General features: G+C 35.6%; 4 protein-coding genes across 5 annotated transcripts; all 4 read left to right on the forward strand.

Annotated features, from left to right (window-relative positions):
• Positions 1–1,422: 1,422 nt before the first annotated feature.
• LOC109192446 (cytochrome P450 71A1-like) lies at positions 1,423–18,922 on the forward strand. Of its 2 annotated transcripts, XR_002056106.1 has the most exons (4): positions 1,423–1,721; positions 1,890–2,499; positions 2,603–3,291; positions 18,908–18,922. XR_002056106.1 is itself a non-coding variant. In XM_019343097.1 (3 exons), the coding sequence occupies exons 1-3, from the start codon at positions 1,423–1,425 to the stop codon at positions 3,230–3,232; spliced, it is 1,539 nt and encodes a 512-aa protein (XP_019198642.1). In that variant the 3' UTR covers positions 3,233–3,347. The 2 variants fall into 2 exon arrangements, 1 of the variants encoding a protein (XP_019198642.1); XM_019343097.1 differs by lacking the exon at positions 18,908–18,922 and having other exon boundaries at positions 2,603–3,347.
• LOC109192445 (cytochrome P450 71A1-like) lies at positions 8,340–10,255 on the forward strand. Its single transcript, XM_019343096.1, has 3 exons — positions 8,340–8,714; positions 8,808–9,417; positions 9,511–10,255. The coding sequence occupies exons 1-3, from the start codon at positions 8,416–8,418 to the stop codon at positions 10,144–10,146; spliced, it is 1,545 nt and encodes a 514-aa protein (XP_019198641.1). The 5' UTR covers positions 8,340–8,415; the 3' UTR covers positions 10,147–10,255.
• LOC109192448 (flavonoid 3'-monooxygenase-like) lies at positions 15,222–18,901 on the forward strand. The gene is made up of 3 exons (XM_019343099.1): positions 15,222–15,550; positions 17,541–18,150; positions 18,241–18,901. Exons 1-3 carry the CDS (start codon positions 15,252–15,254, stop codon positions 18,868–18,870), a joined length of 1,539 nt encoding a protein of 512 aa, XP_019198644.1. The 5' UTR covers positions 15,222–15,251; the 3' UTR covers positions 18,871–18,901.
• A 2,818-nt stretch (positions 18,923–21,740) lies between the features above and the next one.
• LOC109192447 (flavonoid 3'-monooxygenase-like) lies at positions 21,741–24,137 on the forward strand. The gene is made up of 3 exons (XM_019343098.1): positions 21,741–22,092; positions 22,724–23,333; positions 23,424–24,137. The coding sequence occupies exons 1-3, from the start codon at positions 21,794–21,796 to the stop codon at positions 24,051–24,053; spliced, it is 1,539 nt and encodes a 512-aa protein (XP_019198643.1). The 5' UTR covers positions 21,741–21,793; the 3' UTR covers positions 24,054–24,137.
• Positions 24,138–24,674: the final 537 nt, after the last annotated feature.

The raw sequence follows: 24,674 nt of genomic DNA on the forward strand, positions 1-24,674 counted from the left end.
CGATTGAAAAAGACTTGGTCGAGATTCTTTCCAGTTTTAGCGTGAGATTTCCTTATTTAAGATTAGGAAATACACATAACAATTTAGAAGGGTTTCCTAAGCTCATTTTTGTTAATTTATTCTTTCTTTCCTTTTCTTATCTCAAATATCTTGTATAAATACATCTTGGGGTCACATTGTATGGGGTTCTGAAATCAATGCAAGTGCAATTATTTTGTTAGGTTCCATTATTCTCTTACCCTTTTACTATATATTTTACAGTTGTGTTGGCCTGCTGTCTGGCTACCTCGTAGTCGTAAAACCAAGACATGTCATCTTCCCTCTCCTTTAATGCAATGCAACTATTTATTAATTCATCAATTATATATGTGTATTTATAATACTATTTATTTGTATGAGTTATTATTTCTGACTCAAAATATATGTCGGTGATGCACTAAGCATCCTTGTCTAGGTTCAATCAAATGTATCTTGATAAAAATTAAATTCGTAACCTTTTGCTTCAAGAATTATATTTTACCATTTAGTTATTCCTTTTAAGATATATATTTTAAATCATTGCCTAGTTGTCTAAAATTAATTAATCTAACTTTTGCTGAGCTCCTGGAGCGAACCGAGATTAGTCGGGTAGACCGGGACCGTTTGGATAGAAAAAGACCTGGACAATCTCGTGATTTACACCCAAAAAAAAAAAAAACAAAAAATCTAACTTCTGCTGAGATTTGATGACGTGAATTAACTTTAGTATGATGAGCTAACCCAAGGGACGTACAAATTAAATCTAACGTGACTAACAATCCACACACCTAATCTTCAAAGAAAAATAAAAAAAAAAAAGAAAACAAGCCCTCCCACAGAGTCACAATTCACAAACATCAATAGTTATACCATGGATCATGATTCATTTTACATTGTGCATGGATTCTAATCTAAAATCTCATTCAAATTATGTATTTATTTTTAATATATTATGCACCTAGCTACATACTACAATGAATATATTAATTATTTTAACATATTATGTACATTTAATTAATAAATTATCTACTAAACACCTTGTGCTAAGATGATGCCTGGGTTGAACTTTCATATGAAAGGTTGTAAGTTTGAGCTTTAGTGGAGGCTAGTTATGAAAACTTGAATATTATTTTGAAGTCAATGGTATAAAAGTTGGCCAAAGACATAGCTAAATGTGAACGTGTGATTCACGAGCAAATGAGGTCCACAATGTACAATTCGTAGTTTATTTCCTGACTTTTTCCAAGATTATTCCCATACACTACTGTTAAACAATAGATTAATCAACCGTATTTCTCTGATATTTATTTCAATTAATTACTCCTATAAGTACATCCATCCATCTGCCACTCAGAAATCAGAAGCTCACCACCAAACAAATTATTGTCTTGATTTCATTGTTCCATGGAGGCCCCAACTTGGATTGCCTATGCAGCAGCCTGGCTGTCTACCATTGCACTTATCCTCCTTGCCAAACATCTCCGCCCGAGAAAGCTTTATCTACCGCCCGGTCCTAAGCCATGGCCCATCATCGGAAACTTGAACCTCATCGGCGCCCTCCCTCACCGTTCCATCCACGATTTGTCGCAGAAATACGGCCCCATCATGCAGCTCCAATTTGGGTCCTTCCCGGTGGTGGTTGGGTCCTCCGTAGAAATGGCCAAGACTTTCCTTAAAACCATGGACATCAACTTCGTTGACAGGTAATAGTAATGTTGAGCATATAATCATTAATGTGCAATCTAACTATTAGTTTAGACTTTTAGTTGAGATGGAGCACGTGCTTCAACTAGTAAGATAATTTCTTGGAAATTGAAAATGCAAACTCATATTCTAATCAATCTGTTCATTTGTAATGTGTTATCTATCAGACCCAAAACTGCGGCCGGAAAGTACACAACGTATAATTATTCCGATATTACTTGGTCCCCGTACGGCCCGTACTGGCGGCAGGCCCGGCGAATGTGCCTCATGGAGCTATTCAGCGCCAAGCGCCTCGATTCTTACGAGTACATCCGATCCCAGGAATTGAAATCCATCCTTGGCGAGCTCTACACCGCATCCGCTGCCCAGAAACCAATTCTCTTGAAGGACTACTTGTCCACGCTGAGCTTGAACGTGATCAGCCGGATGGTGCTCGGAAAGAGTTACCTGAACGAGTCGGAGGGAGCAATTGTGAGCCCCAATGAATTCAAGAAGATGTTAGACGAGCTGTTCTTGCTCAATGGGGTGCTGAACATCGGCGATTCGATCCCGGGGATTGATTTCTTGGACCTGCAAGGGTACATTAAGAGGATGAAGGCTTTGAGCAAGAAGTTCGATAGGTTTTTGGAGCATGTTGTTGATGAGCACAACGCTAGGAGGGTGGCAGAGGGGGAGAGTTTTGTGGCTAAGGATATGGTGGATGTTCTGCTCCAATTGGCTGATGATCCTAGCCTGGAAGTCAAGCTTGAGAGGCATGGAGTAAAAGCTTTCACCCAGGTTTGTGTTTCAGATCAGACTATATATGTATATATAGTCAAAGAATTGAACTTGTATAGCTTATTAGCAGCCTAACATGCATATATGTTTATTCATAAATTAGGACATGCTGGCTGGTGGAACAGAGAGCTCTGCAGTCACAGTGGAATGGGCAATTTCTGAGCTCCTAAAGCAGCCAGAGGTAATCAAGAAGGCCACAGATGAATTAGACCGTGTGATCGGTCAAAAGAGATGGGTAGAAGAGAAGGACATGCCAAATCTTCCATACATCCAGGCAATAGTTAAAGAGGTAATGAGATTGCACCCGGTGGCGCCAATGCTGGTGCCACGCCTTTGTCGCGAGGACTGCAAGGTTGCTGGCTATGACATTCCGAAAGGCACTCGAGTTTTGGTGAGCGTTTGGACCGTCGCGAGAGACCCAGCATTATGGGACAATCCGAATGAATTCATTCCTGATAGATTCATTGGAAAGGACATTGACGTGAAAGGGTGCGATTTTGAACTCTTACCATTTGGTGCGGGGAGAAGGATGTGTCCAGGCTATAGTCTTGGCCTCAAAGTCATTCAGGCTAGCTTGGGTAACCTCTTGCATGGGTTTAATTGGAAATTGCCAAATGATGTGACTCCGGAAAAGCTCAACATGGAAGAGATCTTTGGACTTTCTACACCAAAGAAATTCCCACTAACCACCGTCATCGAGCCAAGGCTTCCGATGCATCTTTACTCGGTCTAGCTTTTACTGATTTATTTAGGATGTCTTTGGTTGTATTTTCTGCAAGCGTTTGAGTGTTAGTGTGTGTAACTGTTCATGTTCAAGTTAATAAAGAAATTTCACCCTTTTACATAAAGTGAAAATGACAATTATATGCTTATAGTACTTTTTTCTTATGAGTTCTTCAATTATTCACATTTGTCTCCTCAATTATTATAAAAGTAGCAGTTTTTCCCCTGATATATTAAATAGACATTTCTACCCTTAAAATAAATATTTTATTTATTTCTCTTCTTCAACAAAATATTGCTTATACGTAGGGATGACCACGGTTCAGAGCGAACTGAACCGAACACTATAGCAATCAAATCGAATTTTTTTGTTATGATTCAGAACCATAACTCAATATTTGGGTTTCCGTTTATTAAAATCATGAGCTGAAAAGATGAATCCTGAACCGTGAACCGGTGGTTCAAATCGGAAACAACTACTAGCAATAGCTTAAAATTAGAATTATAATATTTGCAAATATTGTATATTCTTTTTCACATTTATTCTGATTCTCATATATAAGTATATATAACCGCGTTTTGGTTTTAATTTTGAACCATCAATTCACGGTTTCATATCCAATTTGAACTGCTAGTTCAAACTTTCTTTTAAACTTTTACTTTTTATTTTTAAAATATTCTAAATTCAACAATTAGTGTATTTTATTTTTTCAATTCAGAACATGAATTGACAGTTTCGGTTCGTGATTTTAATAAACTCTAAATATCGGATTTCGGTTATAAATTATCATCATGACATCTCTGTTTGGTTGCTATAGTATCTGTTTGGTTTGAACCAATTCGTGGTTATAATTTGTCGGAGAAGAAAAATAAATGAATATTTATTTTAAGGGTAAATATGTCCATTTAACATATAGGGGGGAAAAACTACCACTTAAATAATTCAAGGAAAAAAGTGCTATAAGTATATAACACATGGAGAAAAAGTGTCATTTTCCCTTACATAAATATAAATAAATAAAAAAAAGACTTGTAAACAAAGAACAACTCTCTTATAAAAAAGTGACAACTGATCTTTGCCATCCAACAGAATTTTACTGATAAAAGTTTCTCTGTATTATTATAAACTTTAAGTTTACAATATTTATTAAATTAACTCTACCTTTTTTCCCTTACTTTTTAACAAACTCCTTTTAAGGATCTTGTATATATAGTGGTGCAAATCAACTTCCCAAATCAATGTGAGATAAAGTGCTTTTTATGAGCATTTACACCTTCATTTTTCAACCCAAATGGGTCTAATTTGAGAATTAATTTTTCATTCACCCATTATCTATTTTGAATGTATAATATATTGATTTCTTCATCTCACCACGAAGAGTGCTAATCCACTTTGAACTGACCCGAAACGGAAGTGAACCCCACATATATTTGTACCACAAAATAGCCACTTACATGTCATTTTATGCTAAAAATTCCAACAAATGTATAACTAAATTCTCAATTCTCTAACCCAAATTTTTATAATTGTTATTTGTTCTCAATTTTTCTTTGCGTATTTATGACGTTGGGCCAAAGGACCGCGGGGCCAGAAAACGAGCGGTGGTTCCCGTGGACTGACACGAGTGAATCACGCCCCGACTGCACCAAGCACTTAAGACGACCACTGGTCTCATCCCGACTGATCGAAATAGCATCAGGTTGGGGGCTATTTGATATGTTGTATTCCCTTGCTAGCTTGCTTGGTGCATCTTGCTGCGGTCGGTTCCGAACCACCGAGCAATATCTACCATGTCCTGACCGCCTCCGACCAGCGTCACCTTCCCAACCGCCTGAGATCCTGATCCTCGTTATCCGAGCAAGACTCGCATGCATGTTTGGCGAAGAATCTCTATACGTGTCAAATGCACACGTTGCCAACCCATTTGATGAGCATAGGACACGTACCCGCCACGTGCCCGTCATGCCGATGGCCCGGGTGAATGTTCCCCCTTTTCAAAGGCTATAAATAATCACATTCATAACAGCAAGGGGGACTTTTGGAGTCCATTCGGAAGCTTTGGCACCTACTTGGAAGTGCTCGACTCACGGTTGTTAGGCACTGAGGACAGGTGGCCGGACTTAGTTATTGTACATACGAGCCCGTATTAGTACTATCAATAACTTTAATCAGACCTCGTTAATCGAATCATATACATAAAATGGAGCGGACGGAGTAAGAAATTAAGAATTGTTTGTTAATTAGAGTGTAGTGGTGTATGGAAAGAAATGAATTATTGTTGTGGTTGTTAAAAGAAAGAAAAGTATGTGCGGAACAACCGAACCCAGTTAGTGAGGGTTGTTTAGCAGACTGACTGCTCGACTTTGACTAGAAATTAGAATGTTCCTCCAAATAGGTTTACCAAAATTTCCAGGAAATATATTGTTTTTGAAACCCTCCTGGAAATATCTATTAAGAAATCACAATGAAAGTGTTGGTCGTCAAGTCAATACTTCTCAAGCCACCTTTTGAATTTGGCTAGCTTGTCTTATATTCAATGTGAAATTGCCACTCATTTTCCCACTATGTACACCCAACTTTCACGTCTTCTTCCCACTCTTTTACTTCAACAACTAATTATATCCTTTTTTTTTTTTTAACCTACATATAATAACATAGATAAATATTTTGGGTGTTTATCTTTAGTCATGACAAGTTTAAATGATTTTTACTTTTTTTTTTTTTGACAAAAAGATGAAATCGCTCATCTTAGGCGCCCTTACATTTCGGCCTGACAAGATTGTGGATGAGTAAATCATAATGACTCAATCAACTGATTAATAGATGCTAAATTTTTTGCTCACTGCGCACAATGAGTCCTCATTTTGAGAGGATGCATGCTCCCACACTGTCGCTAGTGATACTTGATCATTGATCTCTTGTGACGAATTTCACCTCTATGATTTTTACATTTTTCTAAAATTTGGCTATGTTAAGCAACATGGCTATGATGACCGAAGGAAAGTGTATACAATATATATCTTTTTAGTTACAACTTCAATTCTAGTCAACACCTTTTCAATTGAGGTTGGCACATAGTATCTTTTTAATGTGATTTATCTCTTTGATTTGTGAGCTATTATACAAAAAATTTACTTTATACAAATCCTTAAATAGTGATTGTAAATTTGCATCCATCTCAAAAAAAATAATTTACAAATCTAACAACCAACTAACCCACGTACAGTGGTACACACCTAGTCATGGCAAAATGTGATACACAAGCATATGGGGTCCCCATTGTACTGTGTAATTAATCCAGGATCAATAATTCCACTAATAAGCCCTATCATTTTTTTCCTTTTCTTTTCTATTTTTTTTCCTTTTTCATTTTCTCATTTTAAAAAAATTATATTTTTCTCATTTTAACTCCTATTATTACTACTAGTAATTCACCCGCGCGATGCACGAGGAAAAAATTATGTTATTATAAATATAAATAAAAAATAGAAAAAATAAAAATATTTTAAATTGTTTAATAGAATAATATTTTCGAGCTTCCATTGGTCAAGTATTTATTATTTTTTTTAAAATACAAAATTATAATTAAAACTTTGTATGGTTAATATAATCTCTAATTATGTATATATTTAAATAAACTTATATAGATTATTTCAAAAAAAATAAAATAAACTTATAGAGAGAATTTACATAATCACATTGATTTATTCTTAATTGTATTTCATCTATATTATAATTTTCACAATACGAATAATAACTAAGATAATTACATTTAGAAAGCAAAATTTCAAATTTTGTATGAGTAAATTTAAACTCTAATTGAACACATTTTTTTATATGATTATATAATATATTCTTTATGCACATGGCATTTCGTAACTCAAATGTCATTTTATAAGTCCAAGACCACTTTTTGTGGAGATAATTCAAATGTATTTTTTTTTCTTTTAAAAGTCCTAAGTTTAGACATCCAAAAAAACATTAAAGTCACATACGATATATACATTTATATATATTTAATTTTTTATTTATGGCTTAAATGATTTTTTTTCTGAAGTCCAATAATTGACCCACAGCCCGCAACATTTGCTTTCTTCATCCCTTCTCGCTTCTGCCATTTCTTTGAAGCATTTGAGAAGGAGAAAAATTATATGTAGATGCTTTGCATTATATTAATTGCATTGTTTCAGATATCGAATAGGCTTTCATCAAAAATTTAATTAATATTGTAATCCCAAGAACCACCATAAATAACAAAAGCATATCAAATAGACTTTTATGGTAAAGTCATCGATTTAATTAATATTGTATCGTTTCATATTTTCTATTAATCGGGAATCAGAATCCTTAATCCTAATATCATAACACTTAATAACTTCATTAATTCAATAAATGTAATCCTTTGTTATGGGCGAGAAAAAAAATAGCTATTTTATTTTTCAAATATTTTGTTTCTTTTTTTTTATAGTAAAAGATGTTGTGGCTATTTTATATTTATAGCTAGTAATAATAATAATGTTGGTAATTAATTGTAACATTAATTACTTCCCAACCATATAACTTTATTATATGTAAGATTACTATATAGCTAATTTTTAACAGCTTTCTTTTTTCTTATTGGTGCGTGAGAATTATATTTGCGCACACTTCAGCCAATTTGGGGAGCCCGGTGGCTCGAGCTTGGAGATCCCTAACTTCAAGATATTGTTGGTGGGAGTCAAACCTCTACCCCACCCGCTGGGTTAGATAGTCTAGGACTTGAACTATTTCTATTACAAGTTGGAGTTAAACTACATAGATTTTTAAATTTTACTCCTTAAAATGACAGACACGGTCACATTGATAAAACTATATTTTCATGAGTGTTGATTTTGTGTGTGAAAGTAAAAGTTGAATAGAAAATAAAAGTACACATATTATTTCTCTAAAAGTTGATTTGTCTCCATTGACTAGCCAGATTTCCAGTAAAGTTAGTACAAGTAGCAGATTATTTCCTGACAATTTCCAATGAGAATATTTCATTTAAAAAAAAAAAAAAAAAAAAAAAGTGTTCATACTCAACAGTAAATTACAGTAATCAGTATTATTTCTACTATAAATACCCATCACTCTGCGACTCAGACACTCACCATCATATCACAGCACAACAACATCATCTGATCTGCTCCTACTAAACAAATTATTTTGCATCAATGGAGGCCCCAACTTGGCTTGCATATGCAGTAGCATGGCTATCCACCATTGCACTTATCCTCCTTGCCAAACATCTCCGCCGGAGAAAGCTTCATCTACCGCCTGGTCCTAAGCCATGGCCCATCATCGGAAACTTGAACCTCATCGGCACCCTCCCTCACCGTTCCATCCACGATTTGTCGCTCAAATACGGCCCCATCATGCAGCTCCAGTTTGGATCCTTCCCGGTGGTCGTCGGATCCTCTGTTGAAATGGCCAAGACTTTCCTCAAAACCATGGACATCAACTTCGTTGGCAGGTAATTAAGGATGTTAATTTATGCCCTTATTTTTAGATACTTTCCTGGGAAAATGCTAGCTGACCAATCTGTTCATTTTTAATGTGTTTCCAGGCCCAAAACTGCGGCCGGAAAGTACACAACGTATAATTATTCCGATATTACTTGGTCCCCATACGGCCCGTACTGGCGGCAGGCGCGGCGAATGTGCATCATGGAGCTTTTCAGCGCCAAGAGACTCGATTCTTACGAGTATATCCGATCCCAGGAACTGAAATCCATCCTCGGCGAGCTCTACACCGCATCCTCTGCCCAGAAACCAATTCTCTTGAAGGACTACTTGTCCACGCTAAGCTTGAACGTGATCAGCCGGATGGTGCTGGGAAAGAGTTACCTGAACGAGTCTGAGGGAGCAATTGTGAGCCCCAATGAATTCAAGAAGATGTTAGACGAGCTGTTCTTGCTCAACGGGGTTCTGAACATCGGCGATTCGATCCCCTGGATTGATTTCTTGGACCTGCAAGGGTACATTAAGAGGATGAAGGGATTGAGCAAGAAGTTCGATAGGTTTTTGGAGCATGTTGTTGATGAGCATAATGCTAGGAGAGTGGCAGAGGGGGATGGTTTTGTTGCTAAGGATATGGTGGATGTTCTGCTCCAATTGGCTGATGATCCTAGCCTGGAAGTCAAGCTTGAGAGGCATGGAGTAAAGGGTTTCACCCAGGTTTGTATATGTACTATTTCTAATCTGCTGTTAGTTTTGTATCATTAGGCAGGGAATTGGAATTTCTTTCCTACATGTTTGTTCATAAATTAGGACCTGCTGGCTGGTGGAACAGAGAGCTCTGCAGTGACAGTAGAATGGGCGATTTCTGAGCTCCTAAAGAAGCCAGAGATATTCAAGAAGGCCACAGATGAACTAGACCGTGTGATCGGTCAAAAGAGATGGGTAGAAGGGAAAGACATGCCAAATCTTCCATACATTCAGGCAATAGTTAAAGAGACGATGAGATTGCACCCGGTGGCGCCGATGCTGGTGCCACGCCTCTGCCGTGAGGACTGCAAGGTCGCAGGCTATGACGTTCCCAAAGGCACGCGAATCCTAGTGAGCGTTTGGAGCATTGGGAGAGACCCAACATTGTGGGATAATCCAAACGAGTTCATTCCCGATAGATTCATTGGAAAAGATATTGATGTCAAAGGATGCGATTTTGAACTTTTACCGTTTGGAGCTGGGAGAAGAATGTGCCCTGGCTACAGTCTCGGACTTAAGGTTATTCAAGCTAGCTTGGCTAACCTCTTGCAAGGGTTCAATTGGAGATTGCCAAATGATATAACTCCGGAGAAACTCAACATGGAAGAGATCTTTGGACTTTCTACACCGAAGAAAATCCCACTTGATGTTGTTATCGAACCAAGGCTCCCATTAGATGTCTACTCTGTCTCGCTTTGACTGATTTAGGAATTATTTACGTTTATTTTTCTATATATAAGCGTTGATTGGTGTTTAATTGTGTGACTGTTCAAGTTAATAAAGTCCCATCCCTTTGCTTCGCTCATAATTTCTTAGTTTTTGGGATTTTCATTTCCATTTGCATTACTTAAAGAAAAGAAAGCTTTGTCACCCAATTCGAGTCTTAACTCTTCGCCTCAAGGACAGATTAAATGTGTAAATAGCGAATGTATGTTTTAGGTGTTGATAAAAATTAACGATGTAACCTTTTAATGCAAGACACGGTCATCCTTTTCTAGGTTACAAGATCTTAGTTTAGGTCATTATCTTGTTGTCTAAAGTTGAATTAATCTAACTTCTGCTTAATTATATGTTATTTGATTTAATTTTCTGAGATTTGATGACGTGAATTAACTTTAAAATGATGAGCTAATCCAAGGGACGTACAAATCTAAGAGAATCCACACACCTATTTTTCAAAGAAAAATAAAAAATAAAAGGAATAAGGGTCAAATAGGCCATCCTTGCACACCAATATGCAATTAGGCCACCCAACTCAAAAAAGCTACAATTAGGTCATTGAACTACACAAATTCATGCAATTTCACCAAAAATGACTTGTTTACCCATTGATACGCTGACACGTCGGTTACCAAATTTAAAAATATTTTTTTAACTTTTATTTTAATAATTTTAAATAAAAATTTATTTAAAAAAAAAAAAAAAAAAAAAAAAAAAAAAAAAAAAAAGAAGAAGAAGAAGAAGAAGAAAAACAACCGGAGACGAAGGGGTCTCCGGCCAGCCATGATCCATGGCTGGCCGAAGACCCCTTCGTCTCCGGCAGTTAATTTTTTTTTTTTAAATAATTTATTATTTAAAATTATTAAAATAAAATTTTAACAATTATTTTTAATTTTGTAACCCACACAACAGGTAAACAAGTCATTTTTGGTGAAATTGCATGAATATGTGTAGTTCAGGGACCTAATTATAGTTTTTTTGAGTTGGGTGGCCTAATTACATTTTTGTATGTAGTTGGATGGCCTATTTGACCCTTATTCCAAAATAAATAAATAAAAGAAACCAACCCACAGAGCCACAGATATTGCTAACTGTGATTCAGGAGCAAATTAAATAGGCTCCACAATGTGCCTCGGCCTCATGCTTATTTAGGCTAGATTGGCTAACTTTTTTCATGAATTCAATTAGAAATTATCGAATAAAATAACTTTAGAGAAACTCAACATGGAAGAGATCTTTAGACTTTCTACACCAAAGAAAATCCCACTTGACACTGTCATCGAGCTAAGACTTCCAATACATGTCTACTCAGTCATGGTAAGCACATTGTTAATATAAGTGTAAGATTCTAGAAACTAATAATTAAAACTTCTATATATGGACCCATTTAGGCAATTGATAAGCCAACTGTTAATATCGACAATTATTATACTATTGCTGTTCTTTCAAAAAAAAAATACTATTACAGTGGACTAAGGTTTGCATTGCATTATACGGAGTAGATTTTAGTCCAAAACATCATTTAGATTATGTACCTATATTTAAAATATTATATTATGTACGTTTAATTAATAAATTATATATATATATATATATATATATATATATTACAATTAACATATTATTATGTACCTATAATTTATTTACAGGTACATAATTTGTTAATTGAATGTACGTAATATGTTAACTACAGTAAAAACTTGTGCGAGACCGTTTCACGAATCCTTATATATGAGACGGGTCGGGTCAAGATGAAATGTAATACTTATACGGTAAAATGTAATACTAAATCAGGAATAAAATGTTTATTACTTATATGGGAATGAATATAATACTTTTGAAGAAAAATGTAATATTTTTATTTAAAAATATTACATTTTCCTTTATAAATAACATTCAATTATATATGTATGAACTTTTCCTATATAATTTTACATTCATATCCTTTGAAATATTTATTTAAATATAAACATTAGGCATTAGCAATGCGCGTGTAAAACTAGTTACCATTAATATACATCATTCTTTTTGTCAATTTAACATTTAAAAAGAAACCTTTAATTAGTAAAATAAAATAGGAAATAAAGAGTTGATTTGGTTTTTTTTTATAACTACAATTTAACCTATCTGTTTAACATAATTATATCAATATCATTAATTGGGATATGATTTGAACAGGTAACATTTTATTTGAAATAATTACAACAATGTCATCAAATTAGAAGGTAATTAGCATAAAGAATTGGTTATTAGAGTGTAGCTGTAGTGTATCGAAAGAAACGAATTGTTTTGGTTGTTACAATTATAAAATGAGGAAAATAGTTACATATATTTTTAAATGAAAGGAATTTAAAGAGAAAGAAAAGTATGTATGGAGCAATGGATCCAGTCAATGAGAGTTGCTTATTAGTGACGACAGTGAGGGTTTTTATCTGGCTGCATGACTTTCATTAAAGGCTCTGTTTAAACCTAGTTGAATTTTAAAAGTCATAAGTTAAGAGCTGAAAAGCTATAAGCTCGGAGCTGAAAATTGAAGAGTTATTAAGCTAGATGTTATGATTGAAAGTGTTTGGTAAAATTAGCTTTTTGATAAGATGATAAATGTAAAAAGACTAAAAATGACATCTTCATAAAATTTAAATTAGCTTGTTTACATATTAAAATTTAACATTTTGTCTTTAAAAAAAATTAACATTTTGAAATAAAACTATTAGCATAATCATGATCTAGCATCTCATAATGAAGTAGCAGTATTGTTGCAAATCTAATAATAATAATAATAATAATAATAATAATAATAATAATAATAATAATAATAATAATAATAATAATAATAATAATAATAATAATATTTGCGGTGAAAGTTGCTGATAAAGGAGAAGAGAACATGATTTTAATTGGGAAGGGTAAATTATGTCATTTCTTTAAAAAATAAGGATGGAAAAAAAGTTAGGAAGCTAGGAGCTTATTTTGAAACGCTACCTAAGGTAGCGTTCCAAATTAAGCTCTTATTTTAAGCTAGGAGCTTATTTGCGGAACATTACCAAACAGAGCTTATAGCTTATTAGTAGCTTAAAATAAGCTATAAGCTCCTAAATAAGCTTTGCCAAACAGAGTCAAAATGTTACTTTAAATTACACTTTTCCATATAAGTAATAAATCAATCGTTATGCTATGCAACTGTGTGCATCATCGGTTGCAAAACGACGTCGTGTCATTTAAAAAAAAATCTCATTCGGATCGTCGTTCCACAATTTCATAACTATATATCCACAATTTCATAACTATATATCCAGAATTACATAACTATATGTCCAGAATTACATAACTATATATTCATAATTTGACAACAGTACATTCAGAAATAATAACTACACTTTCATAATTTCATATCCAGAGCCGGAGCTAAACGTTGGCTAGGTAAGCGTTCTGTAGTAAGAGGAGTAGTTATTATATTCATAATTTCACAACTAGACATTCATAATTACATAACTCCATATTCAGAATTCTTAAAGTGCTTGTTCACAGAGAACATATCCATAATTACATAACTACACATCTATAATTTCAAAATTATATATCCATAACTTAATAACTATATATCCATAACTTCATAACTATATATTCAGACTTGCATAACTATACATTCATAATTACACGTAGTAAACGGTGTTGTTTTGCAACCGTGTGCACCATGCATGGTGCACACGATTGCACATCATAATTTGTGATAATAAACACTTTATTCATAATTAATACAGAGTATTATAAATATTATATTTTTATATTGACCCAACATGTTTTACGGACAAAGATTTTTAACTCGATCACCCAAGTTTTTATATATAAAAAAATGTGATAGACAAGCATATGCACTCCCCATTGGGCTACCGATAAAATGCTCTTATTTTGAGACGGTATAAAACATAGTATTTCACCAATAAGCCTAAACTTTCATTATTTCTTCTATTCTTTTCTTCTTCTTATTTCATGCTTTTTCAATCATTTTTAGCCTAAAATATTCAATGCCCCCACTGCGGTTCAATTCTATGACCACCTATTTAGAATAGTAATAGAGATGTCATCACACTATGTAGTAATTGACTCTTATGATTATTACTAATATTTTATATGTACGATGCGTAAAAAATATATGTCAAATATTAATATTTAATGTTAAAATAATAGTATATATATAATTTTTTTTTAAATTATAGTTGTAGAATTCATATTATATTAAAAGTCTTTGGGTGTCCCCCTCATTACTGATCAAAATAATATTATATTAAAAGTATAATTGATAATTTGAGTAATAATTATGGTATGATTAATATTATTAAAGTAATACTTTTTATATATGATAAATTATTAAATATAATTATGATAGCAATTAATTAAAATCTAATGAAATTAAACTTATAGCACTTTTTATTTTTGTTCAGTAGTCTAATTGCACTTTCAGGTTACGTTCAGTGTCCAATTTTGACATTATTCCTTTAAACTTTAATTATGTTTTATGTAGTTTAATTTTTAATTAATATATATTTAATATTTCTTTTGTTTTAATCGTCTTGATGAGATCTTCCGAGTTATATAATTTATTTTTAATAATATATAATTTATATTTAAATATTTAACAAAATAAATAAATATATAAAAACAAAAAAGATACAAAAGAAATTATCAAAGTTTTACCATTCATGAACAGTACTGCCCCAAATATAGTACAATATCGTTCACAGCAAAATTTTTGTTGTTTGGCATGTTCATTGGAAATTTGTGTCAATTTTTTAACGAAAAGTCATTTTCCAGTTTTGGTTGGAGATGGTGTAATTTGTACAAATTTAAACATTATTTGCAGATATTATTTCAAATTAAAAGTTGACTTTGTTTCCATTGGCTAGCTAGCTTTCCAGTAAATTTAGTACAAGTAGCAGATTATTTGACAGTTTCCGATGAAAAAATAATTTGATTAAAAAAAGGCAAAATGTAGTCATACTCAACACTAATTACTACTATTAAAACCCCTCACAGCAAAACATCATCATCTTATCGGCTCCCTCTAAACAAAGTTATTTGCTTCAATGGAGGGCCCAACTTGGCTTGCCTATGCAGTAGCATGGCTATCCACCATTGCACTTATCCTCCTTGCCAAACATCTCTGCCGGAGAAAGCTTCATCTACCGCCTGGTCCTAAGCCATGGCCCATCATCGGAAACTTGAACCTCATCGGCACCCTCCCTCACCGTTCTATCCATGATTTGTCGCAGAAATACGGCCCCATAATGCAGCTCCAGTTTGGATCCTTCCCGGTGGTCGTCGGATCCTCTGTTGAAATGGCCAAGACTTTCCTCAAAACCATGGATATCAACTTCGTTGACAGGTGATAATATCAATTTATACCCATACCTTCTTTTATATATATATATATATATATATATATATATATATATATATATATATATATATTATGTTAGATATAAATAATCTTACCCCAAAAGAAAATATAAATAATCTAACTACACGGAATAATAATACGAGAAACTTGATCTCGTATAAGCGGGAGCAATAGTCGTGTTGATCTCCAGTCACATTTGATGTTCTTGTTGTGTTGCCTCTTAAACGGTAGAGCATTAGCCATATTTGTCTCATACTTACTCAGAACCATAGATGGCGTATTGGTGTGTACTAAGCGGTATGAGTACCGTATCATTATGTGCTATATAATAAATATCCTGAAGTCCATCGATCCAAGTTTTTATTAGGCACAGAGTCTGGTTGAATAACAACTTCTAGTTATTCAGTCCAACCAGACCACTTAATAAGTCTAGTCAACTTACACCACTTAATTAAGAACCTAATATATAATATATATTATTAGGGAAAATCTTACAATCTCCCACTTGGTGCAAGTACTAGCACAACCCTCGCCAAAGAACAAAACACAAGAATCATAGTAACATGTCCTCCATTTAATCAGAGTTGTATCCATTATAGTCACATACATATCCATTATAGTCACATACATTTTAATTCTCTAACTTAGGTCCTTTATGAACAAACCCGATGTTTATTCTCGGTACCTTAAGGGATGTTTCTCAAAATACATTATGTGCACAACTGAAAGAGAAACCATCCAAATTCACTATATGATCTCTAAAACCTTATAAGTATGCCTTAAGGAGAGATCTTTTAATGTTAGCATAATGCTAACTATATTCTATGACTTCTTAATAAGTTAACATAAATACTACTTCTAACGACTAAGAGCTTGGAGTTGACACGTCTGTCACTCACACTCATCAAAATAGCCAATAGATAGTCAAGTCACAGAAGCATTCTAATAACTTAGACAATAAACTAAAGGGCTAAGTCCATAAATTTCGAATCTTAATCATACATCATAACTTCCCAAATAACTTCAATGTTCATTCTAAACGAATTGAACATAATGAGTCTTACTTATATGTCTCACAAAATTGTTTTGAGCCTTACAAACCAAAATGGTCCAGAATCAATTTTTAAAGAAATTAAAAACCCTATTAGTCACTAAAGAATTTATTAAATGACAGTGCACCACAAGTTAAATGCCTTTGTTCTAATAAATTAATTAATATTGTTGCAACATTTTCATAAATATGTTGCACAACCAAGTGTTCAATATTTGAACTCATGAATTTATAAGAACAAATACAAGATTAATACTTGTGAATTCTTTTTGGACTTATTGTTTGACATGCAATCCAATTTAAGATGTATGAAGCCAATTAAATCCATAATCTTTAGTGGAGAATCTTAATGATCTTTTTTTCTAAATGATCAGTCCCACTGATTAAGATATTCTTCAGCGAAATTAATAAAATGAACTTAATAATATACGCACTCATAATTGATTTGACCAACTAAATAATGAAGATATAATTCCCCACCATTAGTTGGGCATACTAAATAATTAATTTTTGATTTCAATTAAAGTACAACTAAATAATGAAGATATAACTCCCCACTATAGTTGAACATACCAAAAAAAAAAAAAAAAAAAAAAAAAATACACCTTTCAAAACCAAGTTAGAATTTGGCTCAAAAGATACACTTTATTATTAATGGAATTCAAAATAGGTATGTCAAATCACGTAACTTACTACCGTTAATCTGAAGAACCGAGCAAGATTAATGGATCAATTTAATGGAAAATACTTGGTGTACTCCCATTTTAAACTCTCAACTTGTACTCCCTCTCACATGCTCTTGATGTAGACATTTTTCTGTGGACCCACATGATAGAAAATAACCAATCCTGGAATTTTGGGAGTCTATGTAGTAGAACTCCAATTTAATATTGTGATCGCTGATATGTAATGTGTTACCTGCAGACCCAAAACTGCCGCTGGGAAGTACACAACGTATAATTATTCCGATATGACTTGGTCCCCATATGGCCCGTACTGGCGGCAGGCGCGGCGAATGTGCAGTATGGAGTTATTCAGCGCCAAGCGTCTCGATTCTTTCGAGTACATCCGCTCCCAGGAATTGAAATCCATCCTGCGGGAGCTCTACACCGCATCCTCTGCCCAGAAACCAATTCTCTTGAAGGATTACTTGTCCACCCTCAGCTTGAACGTGATTAGTCGGATGGTGCTGGGAAGGAGTTACCTGAACGAGTCCAAGGGAGCAATTGTGAGCCCCAATGAATTCAAGAAAATGTTAGATGAGCTGTTCTTGCTCAACGGGGTGTTGAACATCGGGGATTCGATCCCCTGGATCGATTTTTTGGACCTGCAAGGGTACATTAAGAGGATGAAAGCATTGAGCAAGAAATTCGACAGGTTTTTGGAGCATATTCTTGATGAGCATAATGCTAGGAGAGTGGCAGAGGGGGATAGTTTTGTGGCTAAGGATATGGTGGATCTTCTACTCCAGCTTGCTGATGATCCTAGCCTGGAAGTCAAGGTTGAGAGGCATGGAGTAAAGGGTTTCACCCAGGTTTGTATACTATTTCTGCTGTTAGTTTTGTATCATTAGTCAGGGAATATAATTTCTTTGTTTAATCTAACATGTTTATTCATAAATTAGGACCTGCTGGCTGGTGGAACAGAGAGCTCTTCAGTGACAGTGGAATGGGCAATTTCTGAGCTCCTAAAGAAGCCAGAGATATTCAAGAAGGCGACAGATGAACTAGACCGCGTGATCGGGCAAAAGAGATGGGTAGAAGAGAAGGACATGCCAAATCTTCCATACATCCAAGCAATAGTTAAGGAGACGATGAGATTGCACCCAGTGACGCCTTTGCTGGTGCCACGCCTTTGTCGCGAGGACTGCAAGGTTGCTGGATATGACATTCCTAAAGGCACTCGAGTTTTGGTGAGCATTTGGACCATCGGGAGAGACCCAACATTATGGGACGACTCGAATGAATTCATTCCTGATAGGTTCATTAGAAATGACATTGATGTAAAAGGCAGTGATTTTAAGCTCATACCATTTGGTGCGGGAAGAAGAATGTGCCCTGGTTATAGCCTAGGTCTCAAGGTCGTTCAAGCTAGCTTGGCTAACCTCTTACATGGGTTCAATTGGAAATTGCCGAATGATGTGACTCTGGAGAAGCTCAACATGGAAGAGATCTTTGGGCTTACTACACCAAAGAAAATCCCACTCGCCACTTGCATCGAGCCAAGGCTTCCAAAGCATGTATACTTCGTATAGTTCTTACTAATTTAGGAAAGCATCAGTTAGAGTGTAAGTGTGTAACTGTTCAAGTTAATAAAGAAAGTGTATCTCCTTTACTGTTGGTCATTTGCATTGTAACTGTTCAAGTTAATAAAGAAAGTGTATCTCCTTTACTGTTGGTCATTTGCATCCCCTTATGCAGCTGCCGCTCATAAATGAGTTACTCCCATTTGCATTCCCTTTGCGTTATTCTTGCCCGCAAACAAGAGTGGTGTGGCTTGAAGGATTCGAACCCACGACCTACAAGGGGGAAGGGGAGGGAGAGGCGCAATAGGCGCATTGACTAATCTTGATATGCCCAAGCCTGAGGGAAGTGTGTAATCCGCTATAGCAGTGAACTGTATATAACGGTTGCATGACAGATAGTGGTAGATGATGGAGCCACTCCAGATTCAGTGAACTGTATATAACGGTTGCATGACAGATAGTGGTAGATGATGGAAGGGGAAGTACTATGGCAATCTCCAGCCCGAAGCACGGATTAGAAGAGTTTAATGGTCAAGGTGTGTAGAAGTCCGAGGGTGTCTATACTTTTTTTGTTCGTCAAAGACAACTAAAGAAAGTGAGGGACTCATGATGAGAAAATAGGGGTTGGGGTCCATTAGATTGGAAAGGTCTTGCACTCTTGCCGAATAGGAATAAAGGAGGTGGTTGTTTGTGGATTTTAAAGTAGGGAGGCCCAAAAAGATGGGATGTGAAGGTGGAGCAAAAAATATATAATGAGGTGTAACTAAGAGGATTCGAATTAGACAACCACCAACTAATAGGTTGCTTCACATCTTTTGTATTAAAAGACAATAGGTTATACTTATTATTGGTAATGTGAAAGATGTGGCATGTAGTGGAGGTGAAAATGAGACACATGTATGACCAAGAAGAGAGAGCAACCAAGACCATACACTTGGCAGCACGAGAGGGAGGTCTAGACATTATAAAAGGGGTCTCATGTCTCTCTTTGGACATCATTCCTGAGTTCACTCCATCCTAGCTAGCTTGGCGGTGTCTGTTCCAAACTTCCAACATAGATACAGGGTTCATCCTAACTCAATACTTGGGCTTTATTATTTAGACGACCATGGGCAAAGTCAGGCCAATGAAGGGAGCTGTGTAAACTAGCATGCATGGATGAAGAGATGCATTCTGTTTGGCGCACGGGTAAGCTCAAACCCGTGCCATTTCTTAAGACATGATCAGCAAATCAAGTGAGGCTTTCGCAGACGAGGTAACACCAATGAACTAGCCCATTACCAACCCTCTCCATTAGCCTTAAGCTTTACATTTTGTGCACGGGCAACCACATGCCCGTGTGCTAGCCCATGAGGTACCCCACTTTCATCAGGAAATTTCTGTTTTGTCCACGGGCATGTTCACGCTTGTGAGGGCGCCGAGGTGGTATCTTCACGGGCAAGCTCACGCCCGTATGTGCATCCGTGAGGAGCTATCAAGAGTAGGGCTATTCTTTTTGTTTCTCACATGGGCAGACACACACTCATGTCTATGCCCGTGAGGGAGTTACTTCGTCTACCAAATTTTCTTTCTGCTTTGCGCATGGGCGTGCTGGCACCTGTAAAGGTGCCCCAGCGGTAATTGGAAATCTGTGCAATTCTTTATTCGATTTTTAAAAAGTGTGCTTTAAAAAAAAAAAAAAATCTTTTCCTTATCTTTTCTTGTACACTTTTCAAAAAATCACTTATGGTGATCTCCCACATCAAGCTATTAGCTATCTCTCTTTCCCTAGACATCGTTTCTTTACAATTCTCTTGTTTCTACTTTCATTTCCTCCCTCACCATTCTACATTGTGAAGGATAGTTTGAATACACTCTTTTGCAGCAACCAATGTGAAATTATGTAATGCAGATATGTAACACAATATGTAGATACTTTTTGTTTTATTTTAATATAACATATAGTTGTAATTTAAACTTTAATTATGTTGAATGTAATTTAATTTTTAATTAATATATATCAATATTAGTCTTGTTTTAATGGTCTTGATAAGACCTTTCAAGTGATATAATTTTTTTAATAATATATAATTTATATTTAAATATTTAACAAAATATGTAAATATATAAAAACAAAAAGGATACAAAAAAATTATAAAAAAAAGACCAAAGGCAAAACAATAAAAAAAAAAAAAAAGATTATCAAAGTTTTGCTGTTCATGAACAGTAAAAAAAATTATTAGCGCAGTACTGTTCACCCACTACAAAACTTTTGCTGTTTTGGCATGTCAGTTGAAGACAATTTGGATTAATTTTTTTACCCATATGTCATTTTCCAGTGTTGATCCGAGATGATCTAACCTATACAAATCTAAGCATTATTTACAGGTATTATATTTAAAGACTAAAAGACTTTCAAAAAAATTATTTAAAGACTAAAAGTTGACCAGTCTCCACTCTCCATTGGCTAGCCAGCTTTCCAGTAAATAATTTTTTTTTTGAAAGGAAATATAGAATTTTATTTAAATAACGGGTTCAATACAAGAAGGAATAGAATGAAGTCAAATAAAAGAATTAGACTGCGACAAAGCTGCTCTAGTCATAGCATGAGCACACTTATTCTTTGATCTACGAATAAACTTGAACAACACTGTTTCAAAGTGTCTACATAAACCTTTACAATCTTCAATAACACAGCCAGTATGAGAATAATTGACACAAGATTACAAGCAAGTTGACTGTCCGAAAATATAGTTGGAAAGACCAACCTCTTTAACCCAGGACAAATAAAACTGCAAATAAATTTAGTACAAGTAGCAGGTTATTTCACAAATTATGATTAAAAAAGGAAAAATATAGTCATACTCAACACTAATCACTACTATAAAAACGTACCCATCACACCAAAACATCATCATCTTATCGGCTCCCTAAAACAAAGTATTTTGCTTCAATGGAGGGCCCAACTTGGCTTGCCTATGCAGTAGCATGGCTATCCACCATTGCAATTATCCTTATTGCCAAACATCTCCGCCGGAGAAAGCTTCATCTACCGCCTGGTCCTAAGCCATGGCCCATCATCGGAAACTTGAACCTCATCGGCCCCCTCCCTCACCGTTCCATCCACGATTTGTCGCAGAAATACGGCCCCATCATGCAGCTCCAGTTCGGGTCCTTCTCGGTGGTCGTCGGATCCTCCGTTGAAATGGCCAAGACTTTCCTCAAAACCATGGACATCAACTTTGTTGACAGGTAATAATGTCAATTTATACGGCAAATTATACCGTCGACCATGGTCCAAAACGGTGTCGTTTCTTTTAATGAAAAAAAAAAAAACACCTGTCTGCCCTTTTCCGTAAAGTAGCTCTATTTGTATAACATATTTAGTTTCATTTTATATAGACTGCAGTTTCATTTCAAGACAACTACAGTTTCATTCGACATTATACACTCATATATGTAAAATGTTGTTCAGTTTTATTTTATATACACTATAGTTTCATTACAACACAATTACATTATCATTTCGATATAACTACAGTTTCATTGGACAATATACACTAAATACGTGAAACAGTTATTCAGTTTCATTTTATATATACTGCAGTTTCATTTCAATACAATCACAGTTTCATTTAAATTCAATTATAGTTTTATTTGATAACATAAAAACAATATATGAGACAGTTTCATTTTAAATACACTATAATTTCATTTTGTAATTAACACTCAAAAAATACGGATTCCATTAAAATGTAATGGCAGCCATGTGGTGCCTTTTTTTAATTATGGTCTACAATATAAGGACTGAATTTATACCTACACTTATTTTTTTTAATATAAAATAAAAATTTATACATGGTCCACATTCTCTCACCTGCAGACCCAAAATTGCTGCCGGGAAGTACACAACGTATAATTATTCCGATATTACTTGGTCCCCATATGGCCCGTACTGGCGGCAGGCCCGGCGAATGTGCCTCGTGGAGCTATTCAGCGCCAAGAGACTTGAATCTTACGAGTACATCCGCTCCCAGGAATTGAAATCCATCCTGCGCCAGCTCTACACCGCATCCTCTGCCCAGAAACCAGTTCTCTTGAAGGACTACATGGCCACGTTGAGCTTGAACGTCATTAGTCGGATGGTGCTAGGAAGGAATTACCTGAACGAGTCGGAGGGAGCTATTGTAAGCCCCAATGAATTCAAGAAGATGATAGATGAGTGGTTCTTTCTCAACGGGGTGTTGAACATCGGCGATTCCATCCCCTGGATTGATTTCTTGGACCTGCAAGGGTACATTAAGAGGATGAAGGCATTGAGCAAGAAGTTCGATAGGTTTTTGGAGCATGTTCTTGATGAGCATAATGCTAGGAGAGTGGCAGAAGGGGATGGTTTTGTTGCTAAGGATATGGTGGATGTTCTGCTCCAATTGGCTGATGATCCTAGCCTGGAAGTCAAGCTTGAGAGGCATGGAGTAAAGGGTTTCACCCAGGTTTGTATACTATTTCTGCTCTTAGTTTTGTATCATTAGGCAGGGAATATAATTTCTTTCTTTTAGCTGACATTTTTATTCATAAATTAGGACTTGCTGGCTGGTGGAACAGAGAGCTCTGCAGTGACAGTGGAATGGGCAATTTCTGAGCTCCTAAAGAAGCCAGAGATATTCAAGAAGGCGACAGATGAACTAGACCGCGTGATCGGGCAAAAGAGATGGGTAGAAGAGAAGGACATGCCAAATCTTCCATACATCCAGGCAATAGTTAAGGAGACGATGAGATTGCACCCAGTGGCGCCTATGCTGGCTCCACGCCTTAGCCGCGAGGACTGCAAGGTCGCTGGATATGACATTCCTAAGGGCACTCGAATCTTGGTGAGCGTTTGGACCATCGGGAGAGACCCGTCATTATGGGACAATCCGAATGAATTCATTCCTGATAGGTTTATTGGAAATGATATTGATGTTAAAGGGTGCGATTTTGAGCTCTTACCATTTGGAGCGGGAAGAAGAATGTGCCCCGGCTATAGCCTAGGCCTCAAGGTCATTCAAGCTAGCTTGGCTAACCTCTTACATGGGTTCAATTGGAAATTGCCGAATGATGTGACTCCGGAGAAGCTGAACATGGAAGAGATCTTTGGGCTTACTACACCAAAGAAAATCCCACTCGCCACTGGCATCGAGCCAAGGCTTCCAAAGCATGTCTACTTCGTCTAGTTCTTACTAATTTAGAAAAGCATCAGTTGAAGTGTAAGTGTGTAACTGTTCATGTCAATAAAGAAAGTCCCTCCCTTTACTATTGATCATTGGCATCCCCTTATGTAGTTGCCGCTCATAAATGAGTTACTCACATTTGCATCTATCCCCTTTGTGTTATTCTTGCCCGCAAACAAGAGTGGTGTGGCTTGAAGGATTCGAACCCACGACCTTCAAGGGAGAAGGGGAGGGGGAGGCGCAATAAGCGCATTGGTTAATCTTGATACGCCCAAGCGTGAGGGAAGTGTGTAATTCGTTGTAGCAAAAGGATACACCACCAGCCACTCCAGATTTGGTGAACTGTATACATCTATATGTCATAGTCAAAACTCTATAGCATGGCCTAGGGGAGAGGTGTTGTTCACTTATTAGGTGTTGGATGCTATTTCCGTCCAATATTGGGTGTTGGTTAGAAATTACCATGAGTTTTATCGATCTTGGTTTAGGTCGGTATGTTGGTTGAAAGTTTGATTTCCGTCCTAAAAAAGCCGGTTACCGTCCAACTTTCGTTGGTAAAAAATTGTGAGATATCCAACAATGGTTTCTAAATATATAAATTTTGTATACTAATACTAAAATTAA

This window comes from Ipomoea nil, unplaced genomic scaffold (genome assembly GCF_001879475.1).
Source record: "Ipomoea nil cultivar Tokyo-kokei standard unplaced genomic scaffold, Asagao_1.1 scaffold1770, whole genome shotgun sequence".
Classification (NCBI taxonomy): Eukaryota; Viridiplantae; Streptophyta; class Magnoliopsida; order Solanales; family Convolvulaceae; genus Ipomoea; species Ipomoea nil.

What these genes read in the sequence shown, in the direction of transcription:
- LOC109192448 (XM_019343099.1), top strand. Translation starts at nt 15,252, where the DNA reads ATGGAGGGCCCAACTTGGCTTGCCTATGCAGTAGCATGGCTATCCACC. An exon ending in GATATCAACTTCGTTGACAG is followed by an intron (nt 15,551 to 17,540) that starts GTGATAATATCA and finishes TGTTACCTGCAG; the next exon opens with ACCCAAAACTGCCGCTGGGA. An exon ending in GAGTAAAGGGTTTCACCCAG is followed by an intron (nt 18,151 to 18,240) that starts GTTTGTATACTA and finishes TTCATAAATTAG; the next exon opens with GACCTGCTGGCTGGTGGAAC.
- LOC109192446 (XM_019343097.1), top strand. Translation starts at nt 1,423, where the DNA reads ATGGAGGCCCCAACTTGGATTGCCTATGCAGCAGCCTGGCTGTCTACC. An exon ending in GACATCAACTTCGTTGACAG is followed by an intron (nt 1,722 to 1,889) that starts GTAATAGTAATG and finishes GTTATCTATCAG; the next exon opens with ACCCAAAACTGCGGCCGGAA. An exon ending in GAGTAAAAGCTTTCACCCAG is followed by an intron (nt 2,500 to 2,602) that starts GTTTGTGTTTCA and finishes TTCATAAATTAG; the next exon opens with GACATGCTGGCTGGTGGAAC.
- LOC109192445 (XM_019343096.1), top strand. Translation starts at nt 8,416, where the DNA reads ATGGAGGCCCCAACTTGGCTTGCATATGCAGTAGCATGGCTATCCACC. An exon ending in GACATCAACTTCGTTGGCAG is followed by an intron (nt 8,715 to 8,807) that starts GTAATTAAGGAT and finishes ATGTGTTTCCAG; the next exon opens with GCCCAAAACTGCGGCCGGAA. An exon ending in GAGTAAAGGGTTTCACCCAG is followed by an intron (nt 9,418 to 9,510) that starts GTTTGTATATGT and finishes TTCATAAATTAG; the next exon opens with GACCTGCTGGCTGGTGGAAC.
- LOC109192447 (XM_019343098.1), top strand. Translation starts at nt 21,794, where the DNA reads ATGGAGGGCCCAACTTGGCTTGCCTATGCAGTAGCATGGCTATCCACC. An exon ending in GACATCAACTTTGTTGACAG is followed by an intron (nt 22,093 to 22,723) that starts GTAATAATGTCA and finishes TCTCACCTGCAG; the next exon opens with ACCCAAAATTGCTGCCGGGA. An exon ending in GAGTAAAGGGTTTCACCCAG is followed by an intron (nt 23,334 to 23,423) that starts GTTTGTATACTA and finishes TTCATAAATTAG; the next exon opens with GACTTGCTGGCTGGTGGAAC.